This window comes from Artemia franciscana, chromosome 15 (genome assembly GCF_032884065.1).
Source record: "Artemia franciscana chromosome 15, ASM3288406v1, whole genome shotgun sequence".
NCBI lineage: Eukaryota > Metazoa > Arthropoda > Branchiopoda > Anostraca > Artemiidae > Artemia > Artemia franciscana.
The window spans coordinates 13,726,933-13,747,674 of NC_088877.1; the positions used below are offsets into that span (position 1 = coordinate 13,726,933).

At 34.4% G+C, this 20,742-nt stretch overlaps 1 protein-coding gene across 1 annotated transcript in view; it reads right to left on the reverse strand.

The window, feature by feature from the left end:
* LOC136036533 (cGMP-inhibited 3',5'-cyclic phosphodiesterase 3A-like) overlaps positions 1 to 20,742 on the reverse strand; it is a 266,516-nt gene that overhangs the window by 230,645 nt on the left and 15,129 nt on the right. Inside the window, exon 2 of the mRNA XM_065718837.1 lies at positions 6,749 to 7,078. Coding sequence (XP_065574909.1) covers positions 6,749 to 6,910 — 162 coding nt within the window. The 5' untranslated portion in view covers positions 6,911 to 7,078. The remainder of the gene's footprint in view (positions 1 to 6,748; positions 7,079 to 20,742) is intronic.

Consider the following 20,742-nt stretch of genomic DNA (forward strand, 5'->3'; position numbering starts at 1 on the left):
ATCATATACCGTTCAATTATTTTCAATTTTAAACTCAATTTTTGACCTAAAAATAAGAAACATATTTTTTCACCTTAAATAAACAGAATCAAATTCTGAAAAAAGGACGCTTGCAAGACAATGGAAACCCAGCACCCTTGTCGCTCTCCAAATTTTGTCTTTAACAAGGACTTAACGTTACGTGAAATAAGGTTCACAGGACTACTTAGTCCACTTTTTTTCACTTTTCTGTCGATTTTTATCACTTCCAATAGATTTCCAAAAATTTACCTAATTGTTTTTTTTAATGAATTTAAACACCCCATCCCTCCAATCCCCTACAAAAAATCCCACATGCATGTTTGAAAATATTATACGAAGAACTGTTGGCTTAATTCATTTTTTAAATTACTTGCTTGTATTGCTACTGGCAGGCAAATTTTTTGTTATAATTTCATTTAGATCGTTGACATTCTAGACATTTATTTGTCCGAAATAGTTATGTAATTTCAGACAGAAAATAATGGGATAATTATATCGGTAATCATTTGTAATTATAAACATGATCGGCAAAACACTGGCATGTCGTCGCTTGTCACGCCGAAAGATCGTATTTGACATTTTTTTACATTTCTGAGATAATTGCCCATCACTGTTTGCTAAGCTGTTTTAAAAGGGATTTGATCCTCCTGGCTCCTTTTCTGCATTGCACTCCTCCCTTTGAGAACAGCTAAACAAGTCTTTTTTTTGCAATTATGGTTTACGATGATATATAAAAAAGGGGGGAATATAGCTACAAGCAGTAGACGTAGCTACATCTGGACACCTACATCTGCAAAGGCTATACAAAATTCAAAAACTAATGTCCTGAGAGATTAGTATGTATAACCCAATTCCTAACATCACTCTTTCTCAGTATTTTAGTAGCTTCAAGGTCAACCCCCCCCCCTAAGTAGTGGTTCCTGCTTCTCTTGCACCCAGGGTAAAATCTTGAGTACCCCCCCTCATGTCTCCCACAAAATTTACAGGCCGAATTTTAACTTTTATTTATTAATAAAATTATTTAAATTTATTATATAATTAAAAAATTATGTATTATTTAATTGCTTGATTATTTATTTATTATTAAATTTTTTAATCATTATTATTTAATTATTCTTGATCTCCGACTTATTTTTATTTTATTAATCAATTAATGATTTATTAATATTTTTTAATGATTAACTGCACCATCTATTTTATTTTAATAAAATCAAAATTTCAAAAACTAAAAAATGACTATAACCATTAATTTATAAATTTTTTTCCCTAAATTTTCTACACCCGGGGCAAGTGCCACCCTGTCCCTCCCCTAAAACCACCTCTGCTCCACCCCCCATGGATAATTCTTCGCCAAAAAGTTATCCCCGGCGGACAATCCCAACCCCCCAAAAAAAATCCCCCGCAGACAATTAATCCCCGGAAAATTCCACCACATATAAAAGTGAGCAGCATAAGGGAAAGCAAGACAAATAAAAAGAATTAAGAAAAGAAAAGATTTTCGATATATTCTATCTATATTTCAAATTACATGTAGAATACATTGTGTAGATTGTCCTATAGTATTTATTTTTATCTTTTTATTTCTTTTAATTATTTTTTGTGTTTTGGGGGTTGAGTTAACACAGCAGGGAAAGATATAGGTTAGAGGAAATAATCTGGAAATATGGAACTAGCGACAGCTGTGAAAGGTGAAAGCTGTGAATGCCCTGTGATAGAGGTACATAGAAGTAGAGGCTGGGACTAATAAGCACGAATAATTACTTCCCGTAGACTTGGTCTGGCACCAATATCTATGGTACATGATACCAGTCTAGCCCTTATGATCGAGAGCGCGTATATCAAAGGGATTTCGAGTCTGAAGTACATTTAAAGGGTGTTTATTTTTATTCTATTTTCTTTAATCTTATTGAAATAACGTGAAATCAAACTCCAAGTCAGAAACAAGCAAATTTACAATTGACAGAACTCCTTATTACAAATAAGCGAGCAAACTTTTTTTTTAACCTTTATCTTACCCTACTATGATAACTCAACCCCCTCCCCAAAAGACACGAAAAAGAAACCTAAAAGAAATTAAATGTAAAAGATAATATTGTGTGATATCGTACACCATATATTCTACCAGTATTTAGAATATAGGTAGAGTATTCCAAAATCCCTTATTATCTTAATTCTTTTTGTTTGTCATACTTTCTCTTTTACTGCTCAATTTTAAATGAATGAGAGAACTTTCCCGGAGGAATTGTACACGGGGGGGAGTGTCACCTGGTAGGGGGTTTTCCAGGGGGTATCAGCAGGACACCATTTCAGCCCTGTACAAGGATTTTTGCTTATAAATACATTGCAAACAAATTTTGTACATAAATCTTATAAACTTTCCAATAAACTGATCTCTTGTCGTAATCTTAAAAATAATTCTTTTGGTACAACATATTTATATTTACATTGCTCTTTATATCCTAGAAATTTGTTCAAACTGTTTTTTTCTTTATAACAATACAATATCTGGAAGCATGAATATCACCTAAAATTTGGACATTCGCATTACTTATTTGAAGTTGGAAAAGCTTTTAACGGGAAAGGCTTCGCTAACCCTATTTTCAGATAATTCAAAAATCCCGTTTCTCTTCTGCCAGAAAAAATTGTTATAGCAGTTCATGACACCTTAGGGGTCCATGTCACTCGGCTTTTGTTTGCACATTGTTTAATAAGGGTTGTTTTCAAAGGATTAGCTAGTAGGCTTAATTCAGCTTAGCTTTTAATCTGGACCCCCTCCAGATTCGATAGTCAAGGAGTCAAATAAAACACACAAAAGATGTTCAGTTTCATTCATTCAACAGTTTCCTTTTGCCAAGAAATAACATGACTGTGTAAATGCTAGCAATTAATGAGAGTTCATGTGTCAAATATTAGCTTCGATTCTGACACGATTCAAATTAGTTGTCAAAAATTCCCTCGTTTTTTTCTAACTTGATGTTTTAAAAGTAATTAAAGTTGAGCATTTTCTGAATAGACAGGGCGTTCCGTTCTGCCAACAATTTGAAATGATTTGCAAATATTAAGTATTAAATAAAATGCTTCAAAGGGTTATTTTTAACTTCAATATTTGCTAAATATATACTTATGTGAGTAGCAATATAATAATTTATTAAAAACATAAAAACGACAAAATGATCAGGACCAAACCAAAAGCTAAGTTTGTGACTGTATGCTAATAAACAATGGCGAAAAAGAAATGAACAATAATAATAAACAAAAACGAATAAACGAACATAACTTGTTTCGAATTTTTTTAAGAATTCAGAACCAGGGCTCTCTCTCTCTCTCTCTCTCTCTCTCTATCTCTCTCTCTATCTCTCTCTATCTCTCTCTATCTCTCTCTATCTCTCTCTATCTCTCTCTAACAAACAAACACAAAGTAGAAACAATAAGGATTGTTTTTTCAAGATAGTGGAAATTAATTCAGTGGATAATTCGGCCCTAAGTCCAAGGGCCGTCTTCAGCACAAAACGAGAAAGAAATATATATATATATATATATATATATATATATATATATATATATATATATATATATATATATATATATATATATATATATATATATATATATATATATATATATATATATATATATATATATATATATATATATATATATATATATATATATATACTTACATTAACATATGATAATTAAAACTAACAATGTTTTTAAAAAAAACTTTTTAAAAACAGCCCTAGCATCCTTACTTCAGCAAAGTTTAACCAGTACTCCTGATTTAAACAGGATTAAGGGCAGAAATAGCATTCTGAAAAATTTGAAATATACTAATCTGGCAAAATATAGCAATGCGTCACACATGGGGTAACAACAAAAGAAGGATAGAGCCTCAGCACGACTCCTCCCACGCCCAGAATCTTGCCTTTTTACTATTTTTTCTTTTTCCAACCCCTCATGCAGTAGTTTCATCTAATCCCCAAAATCCCCAAAAGAAATTCCTATACCTGCGCATACGTTTATCCTAAGTGACAAAAGAAAAAAAAAACTGTATTTTCCACTTACTACAACTGAAATTGTCGGTTTTTGACGACTATACAAAAGCATACAAAAGCCCCCTCCTTTCTTTCCGAACAAAATTTAGGCTTTCCCATCCCTCTTCTTTCATGCTAAATAGAATTTTAGGGTTTATCCCCTCTTCACATAGAATGTCTAAACAACATGAGGGAATGTATCCAGTTTTACACAAAAATAACATGTTCAAATGCCTTTGATGGTTGCCTTGTGGTTATCATTATTCTTGGGTAGATTCACCAACAGGCTCACTGTGCCAAAAAGCGGACACAGCTCAGGCTACAAAGGCCCATCGCCTCCATACTTTGTGGTTCCACTTTTAATTGCACCATCTCTAGAAATTACCATGATTTTCATTTCTTTCAAAAAGGGAAACAACAACTTTTTTCAATCAATCGCACTAATGACGGGGTACTATTAGAGCTCTCTAAAACCCTTTTCCCTGTATTTCTAAAAAAATATTCATTCGCAGCATTGCAATACTCTCAAAACCCGATGAGATATCATCGTGTCCAAAGCGAAAGGATGCTTTTCATACTTGATAATTTTGAAGGAAGGGGAAATTTAAGTATTCTAGTTTTTCCCGGAGTATGGCCTATATTATTTTCAAGCATTTCGATGACAAAGATTTGTATAAATTACACCGTTTAGTATAACAAAAGGAACTTTAATTTTGGTATACATATCGCAAAATTAAATTAGTTACTGTAGTCTTTGAGCTAGCGACACTAAAGCTTTCTCCCTTTCTAACTCCATAAAAAAGCGTAAAGAACACCCGAGGGTTAATCCACTATCCGCCACCAAGTGTAAATCTTATTAGCGCCACTTTTTTCATCAAGCATAGCTCCACATCGCCACGGTCTTTCGTAAAAGGCATGACAAAGTTTGTGCAGTGTGTGACATATTACCACCATTCATGGCACGCACAACCTAGTGGATTCATACCATGCATGAGAAACTTTGTGCGCGTGGCATACTACTACCATGCAAGGCAGGCATTAAATTAAATGGTTTTATACAATTAAGTTATATGGTGCAAATTAAATTTTTAAAAGGGGACCACCCCTCGGAAACGCCCTATCGCTTTGGGCTAATTGATAAGATAGTCTTCAACTAGGACAACGCGATGAGAACCAAGCACTTTACGCTTAGATTAGGAAGGAAATAAATAACCAAAATCCCTTTATTATTTACAATGACTATCAGTGATCCCTAAAAAAGTACCAATTATAATCAAGGTTAACATAATAGCATATGAATCTGACAGTACAAAAACGATCACTATTAGCTATAACCCTAAGTAATTATATGTTTTATTTTTTGATTGGCAAGCATTGAACTGTTGTCTTTCTGAAGTGCAAATTAGTTACCGATGATTAACAGCTTCGGCTGCAAAGATTGAGGTGTGGTTAGTCTGGCAATTCTTATCAGCCTAAATAAATTCACAGCATACAAAATATCAGTCGATTGTAAAAACGTGTCCAACCAATGTAATTTTTCAAAACGTCAGAATGCTCTTGAATAGCTTCATTATTATTGTCCTGTTATAATCCTCAGCATTTTTTATATGAGAAAAAGACACAGGGAAGTTTTGAAAAATACATTTAGGCTTTTTCTCGGTAACCATTAATGAAGTCTGTTCGATAAACTCAGAGTATCCGTACATAATGCAAACTATAAAAGAAGACAAATTCCAGTGTCAGTTCTCAAATTCCTTTAAGCACAAGAGTAATTAGACCCAACCCATAACAAACCGGGCATGTGGTCATTAACATAAACAGGATAACACGATTTATCAATAGAAGGGCTACAGGCATACCTGTACACAAGAGGATATGAGAGGTTTGTGCGGGGGAGTTCCCCGAAGATTGGACCAAGGTAACTGTGGAAAATAACTAGAAAATGATAGCATTAGATGTGCTGTTTAGTGTTTAAACCCTCACCTCCATAGAAAAATTCTGAACCCCCTAACCTGATATGAGACAACAATGTACATATTTATGCATTAAAGCTGAGCTAAACATGGAACTCAGTTTTGTTAATTTTCAAAGTTATTTTAGGAAACCATTGAACTGAGTTTAAAATATTACTTAATTTGCCTTTTCTAATCCTAACTTAATTCTAGCTTTATATTTCTAGAAGCATTTGCTTCTTACTTTGGGAAACCACACCAACTTACCAAGTGGCTAATTACGATATAATTTAGTTCCAATGATAATCTATTCATGACCTTTCGTATAGGTCATACGAGATTCTATGGAGCATATTCATTTAACTATGGGAAAGTCAATAAGTCTAGAAATGATAATTATATAAATAAATGCGGCATACATATTTTTACCTTTGAACGACGGAAGACTAAGCAGATATACAGGTCACATACAGTAAACGTCGATATTAAGTAGTCATTTTGTTGATTTATTTACCCACGTGCAGTAAAGGAATATCGGATAAATGGTAACGTGGGCAAGGAACAGTTTTTCCGTTTACAGAGGGAATCACAGTCAGTCGCAGCAGATTCAGTTGCAAACGAGCATATTTGTTTAAATGGTTCATTTCTGCGATAGAATTTATTCACGGCTTATGAATCTGCTGTGACTGAAGACCTTTCAGAAAACATCATTTTCACTTACGAAACTTAACTTCAACTTACCGAGTTTGACTTTGAATAGGAGGAAATTGCTGGCAGAGATGTTCTACGCATTTCCTGCGGTGATGTTTGACTCGTTGTGCTTGAGGTCCTACGGCGCCGTGTGGTCGAAGTTTCATCGTCATCGTCACTCTGCATAGCCGCAGCGTTACCTCCTTCTTGCATGGATGAAGGAGGATCAAAGTATTTGGCACCGATAATGCCGAATAAATCGGCACAATATTTTATAAAGCTTTCCAATATTGCAATGGTATATCATATGGTTCAAAACTTTTCTTACTGCTTACAGACTAGGAACAGGTATCACTTCATTAATAGCTCCTGATGGCAGCCCTAAGAAGAAAAAACGAAAAAGAAGTAAAACAAAACATTAACAGTCTAAGTAAACAAAACATTAACAGTCTAAGTAAACAAAACATTAACAGTCTAAGTAAACAAAAAATAAAGGAAATTATAGTAAATGGGTACCATTCCTAGATTTGCGGAAAGGCCAAAGGCCTGGTGCAAACTCGGTCAGATATGAGAGCAGGAAAGTATCCGGGGGGAGGGGTATTGTTGGGGATATGACTTTGATTAAGAACAAACAATAGACGGATTATATGGAAAATATAAGATATAATAGCAAAAAGCAGAAAAAACGCGAGATTTCCGGTGGGCTGTAGGAGAGGGGGGGATTCAAAGACATCCCTTGTACTGATTACCTGGCTGGAATTACTACCGTATCCATGGTCCAAATTTTGCCTCTATTTTTTTTTTACACAAATTAAAACAAAACTAAGAGTACAATCGATTTTGGTTTACGTGTTTTTTTCATTTACATTTTTATCAAACTATCATTAAAAATACGAATGTCTACGAAATCAATCTTACACTGCAATTCTGACCAGTGAAAAAAAAAATCTACCTTACGAAAATGGCAAACAATGGGACCTTTTACTTGGTTTCGCAAAGAATACAAAAAAAAAATAAAATTTAAACTCCCTATCAATAAGTTAAGATCTAAGCTTGGTAAAAATGGAATTTTTTCAAAAGAATATTGGAGCCGAGCGGCCTTTACTATAGGCAACGCGCTATACCATTGCCTCTGAAACTCCCCATATATATATATATATATATATATATATATATATATATATATATATATATATATATATATATGTGCGTGTGGGTAAACATATATATACATTATAGCGCACCTTAATAAGCACACGCAATATTCATATCAAACTTGAATTCATATTCCAATAACTGTTATATTATTATATATATAAATAAATGTCTATATATATATATATATATATATATATATATATATATATATATATATATATATATATATATATATATATATATATATATATATATATATATATATATATATATATATATATATATATATATATATATATATATATATATATGTGTGTGTGTGTGGGGGGGGGGGGGGGTAAACATACATATATATACATTATAGCGCACCTTAATAAGAACATGCAATATTCATATCAAACTTGAATTCATATTCCAATAACTGTTAAATACAGTATTCAAGCAGAACGACGCTAGTACAGCTTAGACCGAAACTAGTTTGAGATATTGACTTGGAAAGAAGATGGGAACTCCAAGAGGTTCAAGTTGTATGCGCTGAAAGAGATTGCATACTCTCGTTTGCAGAAACTATTTCAAATATTGCTTGGATCAGATGTTTGTAATTCAATCTAAAAAAAAGCGTAAATGTTTATTGAGAGAAATAAGAGTAATTAATATACAGCTATAGTGAAAACAAATTAGAGCAATTCATAGGATAGCATGTCGTATAACTAACATAGAAATATTAGAGTCGCCTAGTTTATTAAACCAAAATGTTACAAATACTGGATAGTTACAAAAAGGCTGGACAGTCGCTACTCTTACCTGAGAGCAGGTTTTTTTTTTACTGGTGGTGATACTGATTTAAAAGGGGTAGGTGACAAAAGGGGGGACTAAAGGGTAAAGTCTCCATCATGTTTACATTTTGTATAAGAAAGCAGTGTTTTCGAGAAGAAAGCATCCTATTAAACTGACTTTATACCAAGTCAGGCACAAGCACAGGAATTTAAGCCTACACCGGGGAAGCACGTCAAAATTTGTCCTCAGATATCAATCCATCCCTACACGGGGGATTACAATTAACATTAAGAGTTTCATGGAAGAGTGACATTCCATATAAAGGTATAGGAAAAGCACTTTTTGGATTCCCCAAGCCCCAAAACCTATTAATTATGTATCCTATAGATAGTCCCCAAATATTGTATCATATACCTATTAAATTTATATCATATACATATCCTATAAAATACTATTCTATTAACTATGTATAAATATAATTCCCAAAATATAAGTATCTGGGTAACTTCCAGCATTTAAAATCTACACAAAAGCATCCAGCCTACAGGATAAATTAAGAAATTCTCCCCTGAAGATGACCCAAACAGCCCCTTCCCTTCCAAATAAATTCTGGGCGCTAAAATGTATATGCTTTGGATAGTGAGATGTGTTGTAAAACAATCAGGGTGTTAACCCCTACAAACGTTGGAATATAAGGCCCACCCTCCCTTCACCTGAATCAAAATTTTGATTACGGCCGTCCTTGGCTTCTTCCAGCTCGCAAACATCTAAATTGAGTCATGTTTGGTTTGGGCTGATATGTGAAACAAGTTTGGCCATCATGTCAAAATCTTTTGCTTAATTTGTCCTTGTACTGTATTTAAGATTACAATGGAGATCTTAGAACCTTAGAGCGTAAGTAATTTTGCCAAACGGGTAAAGTACACAAAATATGTTTTCGATGTCCACTCAACATAGAACTCACAGAGCATGACATCTATTCCAATGAAACTTAAACGCACAATAAAAACAGATTCACACACGGATTTTCAAGCTGCATGACTGGAGGCATAAAATGGGCATGTGGCCTTAAAGTTCCAGCCCCAGAGGCAATTTGCCAGCAGAAACATAAGATATTTTTTCTGATCGGCTTGAAACTTACCGGGCAAGTACCTTGGGCCAATGGGACACGTGAATGACGGTTTACACAGATTTGTTAGCGATGTGCTACTTATGAGTCAAGCATCCTTCCAGTATCTAGAAAATACCCACATCCCGTAGGATTTGATGGGAACACAGTTAGAGCCAAGCAGACTCTCTCCCAGGAAATTTCCATCATTGGCTTTTCTTGGTTGTGGCACTACCAGGCTCCAGGGATGTTAGCAATCTGGTAGCCAGCAGACTATCACAACGAATTATGAAGCCTGCCAACACCTATACTGTAAAGGTCAGCTGTTTAAAAGTTCTCGGGAAAAGTTTCATAGAGTGTAGGTACCCGTGTACCGAATTTCCAGTGACTGGTTTTGTCATTTACGCGACAAGCTACCAAAATCAGGTGTTCAATCCAAGGTAAATCTATCACAGTTTTTTTTGTTTTTTTTTTTTATGCCCTACCGTTTGCCAACTATGCTATATCTTACCTTTTTGTATTTTATCGATTCCTCCTCCCCCAAATTGTGTGCCCGTCAAAATTGATTTGAAATTCAAATAGAACTTCGTAAAATGGGATATAGCCACTTTAAGCACATTTTCCGGAACTAATGTTCCCTCGTAAAATTACTCATGTAATTTGAAACAATGGTCGCGGTAAATACTGGAAATTTAGTGACCTGGCCATTTTGTCGCTCTAGTTCAGTTTTTTGCTAGGTATATATATATATATATATATATATATATATATATATATATATATATATATATATATATATATATATATATATATATATATATATATATATATATATATATATATATATATATATATGTATATATATATATGTATATATATATATATATATATATATATATATGTATATATATATATATATATATATATATATATATATATATATATATATCCTAAAAAGTCTTAAATATTAAGAAATATTTACTGATCCTAATCCTAAAAGTCTTAAATATTACAGTACTTGTAATAGGCTAAGCTAGCTCCGTCGAAGCAACGTTTAATGAACATATAGAGGCACCTGGGCTATGCGCTGCTGGAATAATTCGGGTCTTCATAACAATAAGCTGAGGTGACACAGATCTCTAAGACACTGTCAATGCCATAAAGATATATACCAGCTATGTGCCCTTAGTTTCGCTTTATTAAACTCGGTCTAATTTTTAACTGTTAGGAAACATAGAAACTATTCAAATGTAGTGTTTCCTATGTTAAGCTCGTAAAACTCCATAGAAACGCATATTTGGATCATTGGTTGAAGTTTAACTAAATCAATAAAACATTACCAGTTTTTCTGAGAATCAATTACATTATTTGGATTAGTTTATGGATTTGTCCTCCCCGTAAAAAGGCTTTTGGTAGAAGACACGGTTGCTAGGATTGTGAGTTGGGGCAATTGTAAATATAATCCTTATCTGTATACTTTCCCCCTTACCTAATCGTGAGTCAAAAGGGATTATTTTTTTCAAACAAATAATGGTACAATTCATGAACAACCAGTCAAGGGTGAGCATTGTCAATAGCGAATGAAACAGTAATTTGAAAACAAGATTCCAGAAAAAAATGCGAAGTTTATTTAATTTAAAGTGACTCATCAGAAGTTATCGAAATTTAGAAAATTTAACTATTTTAGAAAAAGGAAGAAAGACACACAAAAAAATCATCGACACAAAACATCGACAAAATAGAATACATATGCATTTTCCCGAGAAAAGCGGTCATGAGCATGTTTATTTTTTACACCCAGGAGACGATCCTGTCAAACCGAAGGTGGCAGAATGTCAGAAAAGGGCTCTTTCGAGTTACCTGCAATTTCTAGTGCCGTTTTTACCTATCAAGTGATAGCGCCATAGCAAGGTGAAGATTGCTGTCATTTTGTGAAGCAATACAGAAATACAACAGTGTGGGTCCAAATAGAACAAAAATACTATTGAGTGAATATTGTAAGATACACAATTGGTTTAAAATACCAAAAAGCTTTTTATATAGCCTCCCAGTCTTAGGGGCCATATTGTCCTGCCGTGGTGTATTCCTTCCTAGACAAATGTCCAATTAATAAAAAGTGGCTGGCTATTGTAAACAACAATGTGCAATCTTCATTTGACTGAGTTGATTCGTTTATAGCCCCATTCACGCATATACAATATTGTAAAATTACACACCAGTTATTATGGGGGTTTTCAGTGGATCTTTCCACGGGTGAAGGAAGGAGGGTGCTAAAGCCTAAAAAGGGGCATTTGCAAGCAACATTTTTCCAACAATTCATGAGAGGTCCTTTAGATCCATTTGACGGTGGCGGGGGAGATTTATCCCTTAAGGTCCCATGATTTCAAGGAATACATAGGCACTACGTATACAACGCGGATACCGGAGGTGCAACAGACCCTACTTATTGTATAAATATTTTGTATCTAAATAAAAGATGTCCATATACTTACTTGATTGGAACAGGAACAAGAGGGGGGTCAAAGGACCTAAATTAAACCTTCTATTCTGAAATAATTGTCATAAAAGCAAACCTTTAGTGCCAAAAGCGAAGGGTTGAGCGGAGTGGCAGCCTACCTAATAATTTACGATAACCCTGAATGTTATATAAAAATGAACAAATTCGACGAATTTTTTTTTAAATAATAGCAGAGAGCAACGTAAAACTTTTTATTCTCGAAACATTGTCATAAAAGCTAGCCTTTACTGTCAAAAACGAGGGGTTGAGCGGGGTGGCAGCCTCCCTCATAATTTACGATAATCCTGAATGTTATGTAAAAATCGACAGGCCCAATATATATTTTTTTTTCAAATAATAGCAGAGAGCGACGTAAAACCTTTAATTCTCGAAATATTGTCATAAATGCTAACCTTTAGTGCATAAAACGAGGGGAAGAGCGGGGTGGCGGTCTACTTCATAATTTATGATAATCCTAAATGTTATATAAAAATAAACAGATCCGATATATTTTTGTCAAATAATAGCAGAGAGCGACGTTAAAAGTTAGAATGAGCATTGTAGCTCCTCAATCCCTGCTCTTTCAAACAGTTCGTGGTAACGAACTGTAGTAAGGAGCGACCCGGCTCAATAGTAACCAAAACTCTAAAAAATAGAATTTTGATACCAATAGCTACATCAAAAGAATCGCATTTTAATGCTGATTTTAAATATATAAGTTTCATCAAGTTTAGTCTTACCCATCAAAAGTTACGAGCCTGAGAAAATTTGCCCTATTTTAGAAAATAGGGAGAAACACCCCCTAAAAGTCATAAAATCTTAACGAAAATCACGCCATCAGATTCAGCATATCAGAGAACCCTAGTGTAGAAGTTTCCAGCTCCTATCTACAAAAATGTGGAATTTTGTATATTTTGCCAGAAGGCAGATCACGGATGCGTGTTTATTGGTTTGTTTGTTTGTTTTTTTCCAGGGGTGATCGTATCGACCCAGTGGTCCTAGAATCTTGCGAGAGGGCTCATTCTAACGGAAATGAAAAGTTCTAGTTCCCTTTTAAGTGACTAAAAAAATTGGAGGGCACCTAGGCCCCTCCCACGCTAATTGTTTTCCAAAAGTCAATGGATCAAAATTCTGAGATAGCCATTTTATTCAGCGTAGTCGAAAAACCTTATAACTATGTCTTTGGGGACGACTTTCTCCCCCACAGTCCCCGTGGGAGGGGCTACATGTTACAAAAACTTTGACCAGTGCTTGCATATAGTAATGCTTATTGGGAAGTGTACAGAGGTTTTCGGGGGGATTTTGTGGTTGGGTGGAGGGGTTGACAAGAGGGGAACATGTTGGGGGAACTTTCCATCGAGGAATTTATCATGGGGGGGGGAAATTTCCATGAAGGGAGCGCAGGATTTTCTAGCATTATTTAAGAAAAAACAATGAAAAAATAAATATGAAAAGTTTTTTCAACTAGAAGTAAGGAGCAGCATTAAAACTTAAAACGAACAGAAATTATTACGCATATGAGGGGCTCACCTCCTCCTAATACCTCGCTCTTTACGCTAAAGTATTTTTAGTTATTTTAACTATTTATTCTCTGGCTTTTGTGATTCAGGGGTCATTCTCAATGAATTGGGACAAAATTTAGTCTTTAGTGTAAAGAGCGAGGTACTGACGAGGGGGTAAACCCCTCATATATGTAATAAAAACATGAGACTACAAAAGTTCGTTACGTAAGCTAATTTATAAGTTATGTTTATCTTTTACTAATAAAAACATTCGTAAAAAATTAAAAGTTCTAGTTGCCTTTTTAAGTAACCAAAAAATCGGAGGGCAACTAGGCTTCCTCCACCGTTCCTTTTTTTCTCAAAGTCATTCGATCAAAACTATGAGAAAGCCATTTAGCAAAAAAAAAAAACTTGCAAATTTCGCGTTAATTATTCCTCCCCGGAGGGCCAAAATCAAAACATGCATTGATTCAAAAACGTTCAGAAATTAAATAAAAAAAAACAAGTTTTTTAGCTGAAAGTAAGGAGCGACATTAAAACTTAAAACGAACAGAAATTACTTCGTATATTAAAGGGGCTGCTTCCTCATCAACGCCCCGCTCTTTACGCTAAAGTTGTTTACTGTTTTAAAAAGTAGAGTTAAGAGAAAGAGTCAAACTTTAGCGTAAAGAGCGGGACGTTGATGAGGAAGCAGCCCCTTTCATATACGAAGTAATTTCTGTTCGTTTTAAGTTTTAATGTCGCTCCTTACTTTCAGCAAGAAAACTTGCTTTTTTTATTTAATTACGCTAAAGTTGTAACCTGAATGTTGCAAGAATGAATGCTCTAACAAACAAGCAAACGGTAAGATAAAAAGACTGGGCTTTTTTATATCGCATTTCTATGAGGATGAAAGAGCTGATTTTGTTATATTTACTTCTGACATTGAATTTTGAGTTCAAATGTTTTGAAGTCCGATGAGTAAATAAAACACTTCCAGTCCCACCTACCGATGTACACATATTCCACATAAACTTGAAAATATGCTTTCAAACGTGTGTTTTTGAGCCATACAAAGCTTTTAGGGAAATAGAACTGGATGTGTGATAAAAAGGAGCATAGTTTTAAACAGTCGCATTTTTGGTTAAACCATTTCTAATCGTTATTGTAATTATCCAATTTTGTCTTTTAATGACAAGATTAACTAATTTTTTTTTCAGAACAAACTTAGCATCTAAAACTGAGACAAAACAGCTAAATTTGGTCCAAATGTTATTGATGTTTTGGAGCTGTAACACCCTCAGTAAAGTTACTCCTTTCAAGGAGTCTGTGTAACTGCTTATATTTACCTCCTTCGAGCTTTGTCTTTTGATTCGTTTATACTTATTTATGGACGCTGCAATTATGAAAAACAGAAAGCATTCCAAATGAGTAAATGAGAGACAACAGAATTCAAAGTACACGAGAGAAAAGATTGGAATTCTCCATTCTAGGCAATACATATTGTCTAGAAGCTAAGTTCCAATTAAAATCTTTGTTTGTTTCATTTACGTAGGTGCTGAGGGGGTTGTTCCCCCACTCCGAAGATTTTTTCCAAGTTTTCCATAGAGTACATCCGTTATTCTAGGGGTTTACCCTTCCCCTTCCCCTAAAACAATTCCTAGGTACGTGACTGTTATCAGCTTGTTCATAGCTACGTAAACAGGATAGAGCCATTCCACTGGAAAACCATGGAATGGTTGACTAATAAGTCAACCCGTTGGAAATGACTCGCCTAGAACACTTGAAAGGAAAAATAAGGCTGGCTGGCTAGCCATCATTCAAGTATAAGCCAAGTTTTATAAGTCAACTCGAAATTTTAGGCTTAATCTTCAGATTATGGAAACCCCAATTCAGAAAAAATTTAATTACTTTTAAGGTTATAGAGCTATCATGTACCTCTTAGGTCTTAAGAGCACTCTTCCATAGTACACCGACCATTGAACCACCAGAAAAACTAGAGAATGACTCGCCTAGAACACTTGAAAGGAAAAATAAGGCTGGCTAGTTTGCCATCACCCAAGTATAAGCGAACTTTTATAAGTCAACTCGAAATTTTAGGCTTAACTCTTTAGACTAAGGAAACCGCAACACATAAAAATTCAAATTACTTCTAAGGTTATATAGCTGTCGTGTACCTCTTAAGCAATAAGTACACTCTGTCATAGTACACTGATTATTGAACCACCAGAAAGACTATCGAAATGATTCGCCTACAACATTTGAAAGAGAAAATAGGGCTGGCTAGTTTGCTATCACCAACTATAAGCCAACTTTTACAAGTCATCTTGAAATTTTAGGCTTAAGTCTTTAAACTTAAGAAACAAAATGAATCAAAAACATTAAATTTCTTCTAAGGTTATAGAGCTGTTTAAGTCGTAAGTGCACTCTTCCATAGTATACCCATCATGAAACCACCAGAAAAACTTGAGAAAAGACTCGCCTAGAACACTTGAAAGGGAAAACGAGGCTGGCTAGTTTGCCATCACTCAAGTGTTTCCCAAATCCTAAAAGTCAACTCGAAATTTTAGGCTTAAGTCTTTGGACTAAGGAAACCCCAATGAATTCAAAAAAATTAAATTACTTCTACGGTTATATAGCTGTCGTGTAAGTCGTAAGTGCACTCTATCATAGTATAGCGATCATTGAACCACCAGAAAAGTTATGGAAAACTAGCCAGCCTCATTTTCCCTTTCAAGTGTTCTAGGCGAGTCATTATCTAGTTTTTCTGGTGGTTCAATGATCAGTATACTATGGAAGAGTGCACTTACGACTAAAACAGCTCTATAACTTTAGAAGTAATTAATTTTTTTTATAAATCTGGGTTTCCTTAGCCTAAAGACTTAAGCCTCAAATTTCGAATCGACTAATAAGAGTTGACTTATACTTGGGTGATGGCAAACTAGCCAGCCTCATGCATAAATATTTTTAATTACTTCAAAAATTATAGAACTGCCGAGTACCTCTAATTCGTAAGTGCACTCTGACAGAGTACACCGATCATTGAACCACCAGAAAAACTTGAGAAAAGACTCGCCTAGAACACTTGAAAGGGAAAACGAGGCTGGCTAGTTTGCCGTCACTCAAGTGTTTCCCAAATCCTAAAAGTCAACTCGAAATTTTAGGCTTAAGTCTTTGGACTAAGGAAACCCCAATGAATTAAAAAAAATTAAATTACTTCTACGGTTATATAGCTGTCGTGTAAGTCGTAAGTGCACTCTATCATAGTATAGCGATCATTGAACCACCAGAAAAGTTATGGAAAACTGGCCAGCCTCATTTTCCCTTTCAATTGTTCTAGGCGTGTCATTCTCTAGTTTTTCTGGTGGTTCAATGATCAGTGTGATCTGGCAGAGAGCACTTACGACTTAAACAGCTCTATAACTTTAGAAGTATTTAATTTTTTTTATAAATCTGGGTTTCCTTAGCCTAAAGACTTAAGCCTCAAATTTCGAATCGACTAATAAGAGTTGACTTATACTTGGGTGATGGCAAACTAGCCAGCCTCATGCATAAATATTTTTAATTACTTCAAAAATTATAGAACTGCCGAGTACCTCTAATTCGTAAGTGCACTCTGACAGAGTACACCGATGATTGAACCACCAGAAAAAATAGAGAAACGACTTGCCTAGAACACTTGAAAGGGAGAATGAGGCAGACTAGTTTGCCATCACCCAAGTATAAGCCAACTTTTATAGGTCAGCTCGAAATTTTAGGCCTAAGTCTTTAGAGTGAGGAAACCCCAATGCATAGAAAAATTATCGGTTCGCCAAACCGTGAGACCAAAAATGTTTTTCCCCAAATAACTTGAAACCTAAATCAGGAAATCTCTGAGCAAAGGAGTCCTAATGAAAAAAAAATTAGGTTGAGTGCAAAGCCCCCCCCCCCCGGAAATGGGACCCAGAATCGGCCTAAAACTCGTTTTCTCTAATCAGCTTGAAACTTATATCTGTAAGTCGTTGTAAGTATAACGCAGCCCCTTAAATAAGGATCAAGATCAGAAGATAGTTTGCACTTCACTGAAAAAAAACATTTTATATTTTTTAACATTTTTTAACTTTAATAAACCAAAAATCATCAAACCTTTAAGGAATTTACTGGAATTGATGCATATTTTTTCACTAAACTGCAAATTATGTTCTGGTCTTGAGAAGGAATGGGGGTTATCAGCCCTACTCAGGTTAATTTCTGCTCGTTTTGAGTTTGACTTGGCTATTTATTGTAATTTCTGCTCGTTTTGGGTTTAACTTAGTTATTGACGGCGATTTGTGGTAGTTTTACGCTTGGTAGATTATTTAATTCTATTTCGGCTCATTTTTGATTTAATAGAGTTCTTTGCTTTTCCTTAAAAAGCTTATTTTATTGAAAAAGCTTTTTTAATTAATTTCTGTTCGTTTCTCTTCTGCATGGAAAAGAAAATAACATTTTATATCTCTTCGTTATTTTCTGTAAGAATCCATAGTTTAGCTTGTTATTTTGTATGTTGGAGAAATTTTTTCAACAATTTTTAATATTAAACACCCTTTTGAAAATCTTGACAAAAATAGTATTATTTAATTTTGTTTTATACTTCCTCTAGTTGACCTGAAAAATAAAACTTAATACCATGCCCAGAAAATTCTATCTATGATCTTTGACAACCTGGATATACTTACACCCTTTTGAATATTGTTATTATTGAGTCGTGACCCTTGATTTTTTTTCTTTAAGAAAACAAAATAGCATACTTTTTTTATAATTGACCTAGACATCTATTTATTTAAACTAGCAGTTACAACAAAACAGAGCACAAAATATTTTTAATGATCAATTAAGATCTCTCTATATTCAAGAATGTGAAGTGGATGGAGGGTCAGGATGCCTTCAGCCCAATAGAAGGACAAAAATTATTAAGACTGAATCCACATGATTAAAAATCAACCTCCCCCATCCGGGGGACACGTACAGAAAACTACTCTTAAGTTATTGCAAAAAGAAACTATTGCTGGTTGAACACTTCGACTAGATATCAAAAAAGAAATTATTGTGAAATCCGACATTTTAGTTCTTGAGCAAAAAATATAAAAAAAACTACAAATATTCCCAAAATTCACCCACAATAAAATTATCATGGTTGCACCGTCAGACAGGAATAGTAGGCTAGCTATTATTTCCGCTAATCTTAATGTTAAAAGTTTATTGAGCTCAATAAATAGCCTGATACCTTACAAAAATGGTGTCAGATCGACATAGGAACTGTCCGATTTAAATTGTATTAGCGAAAAACCTCATGAAGGCGCATTAAAGTCCCAGATCTTGAGCAACAAGAGAAATCACTTTTTTGCATCTGAAGCGTGTTTTCTTTTTTCCTTTGTTGCTAGTGGTACACTGAAACATAAGAGAGAGATGCATAGGGGCTACTTTGAAAGCAAGCTTTTATATCTACACGCTTTTAATAAGAAACAAAGCTAATATTAAAACAAAATACAATTTTGACAAAAAACTGCATCTTCATCTGCAAGACGATATAATATATAATGTCAATCTTTTGATAAGATAATTTAACACACGCATCTTTTTGATCAGTTGCCTCTGGGGCTTGATGTCCTATTTGAGTGATTCTCCTTATTCCCTGAAATGACGTCATGATCCTTGTACTTTAAATTAAATACATAAAATTATTGCTAACTTAACCAATCAACAAATACGGGAAAAATATTCCATTGAAAATGTTGTCCATGGAAAATATTGTTTATGCATAGCAACAAAAATTAGCCAACCAACGTGAATATCTTTTTTTAATTATATGAGTTAAGGGAAACAGAGAGTAATTTAAGAATTTTTTTTCAAAAAATAGGCTTTTTCAAGAAACGACATTGGCACCTAAAATTGGCAGAAATAAAGTCAGAATTAAAACGAACAAGAAATTGCAATGAACGAATAAATGTATCCACACAAATATTACCATGTTGCATTACTTACATTACTTCTATGCTTCCATTAGTTTCTGGGAGAATCATAGGAAATTTGTTGCTTTTTACACAATCGACTGGAGATTCAGAGGATAACCAAAACTGGCTTTTGGAGAGTCCAAATTTCAATTTTCTTCCCAAAAGCAAAATAATTAAAACGGAAAAAACGACAGGCCCCATCACAACAACCTGAGACCAGACTTGTCCACTTTCTCAGTTCAGCCAATTACTTAAATTATCACTCCTAAGAAAATATTCGTTTCGTTAATGTAGGCCGAATGTAAGATTTTTTTGCCCTGATCCTAAAAGGATCCCATTTTATTCAGGGGGAGACTTCAAAGAATTGTATTTTTTAAGTCCTAACAAATGATTTGAGTCGCAATTAAGGGGTTTGCTTGAAATCAAGAGCGGCATAATTTCGTAAAAATCCTGGGGGGGGGGGGGCAAAATCGGAGCCAATTTTCCCAAATCAAGTGAAAATGATAGTGAAAACTGAAGGATGAGCCATATATTACCATAAAGGCAAAGATATACTAAAGAAAACTGACCTGTTTATCTGGATGCTTGAATTATCCAGGCTTATCTTAGTTGGGGGGGGGGGACTGAGGTGTGGAGGGGGAGCAAACTGGGGTCTGAAGGGGTCAGTTGCCCCACTGCGCCATAGCAAATAAAGCTACTGGAAATTGTCCGAGGAGGGATATCCAGAAAAATTTTCGAGGAGGGATATCCAGAAAATTTTTCATAGGAAAGAAATGAACCTAAAAAAGCCAGAGCTTTTATCTTTTTTTTCTTCACTTTACCAATTGCACAAATAAGCTATTGCTACAAGTCTTTCAAAATAACAGTTCATTCTCTTTTGATCCAGTCAACTCTCATATCTGGAATATTTGCATAATTGGCTTTAACATAATTTGATTTGTGTCCAAGATCATTCTCCTGTGAAATTGAAAATTGAGAGGGAGCGATATTATGATATTCCAGTACCCTCTTCAAAATCTATTCCTATGCTTCAAAACAAATTATCAGTTGAA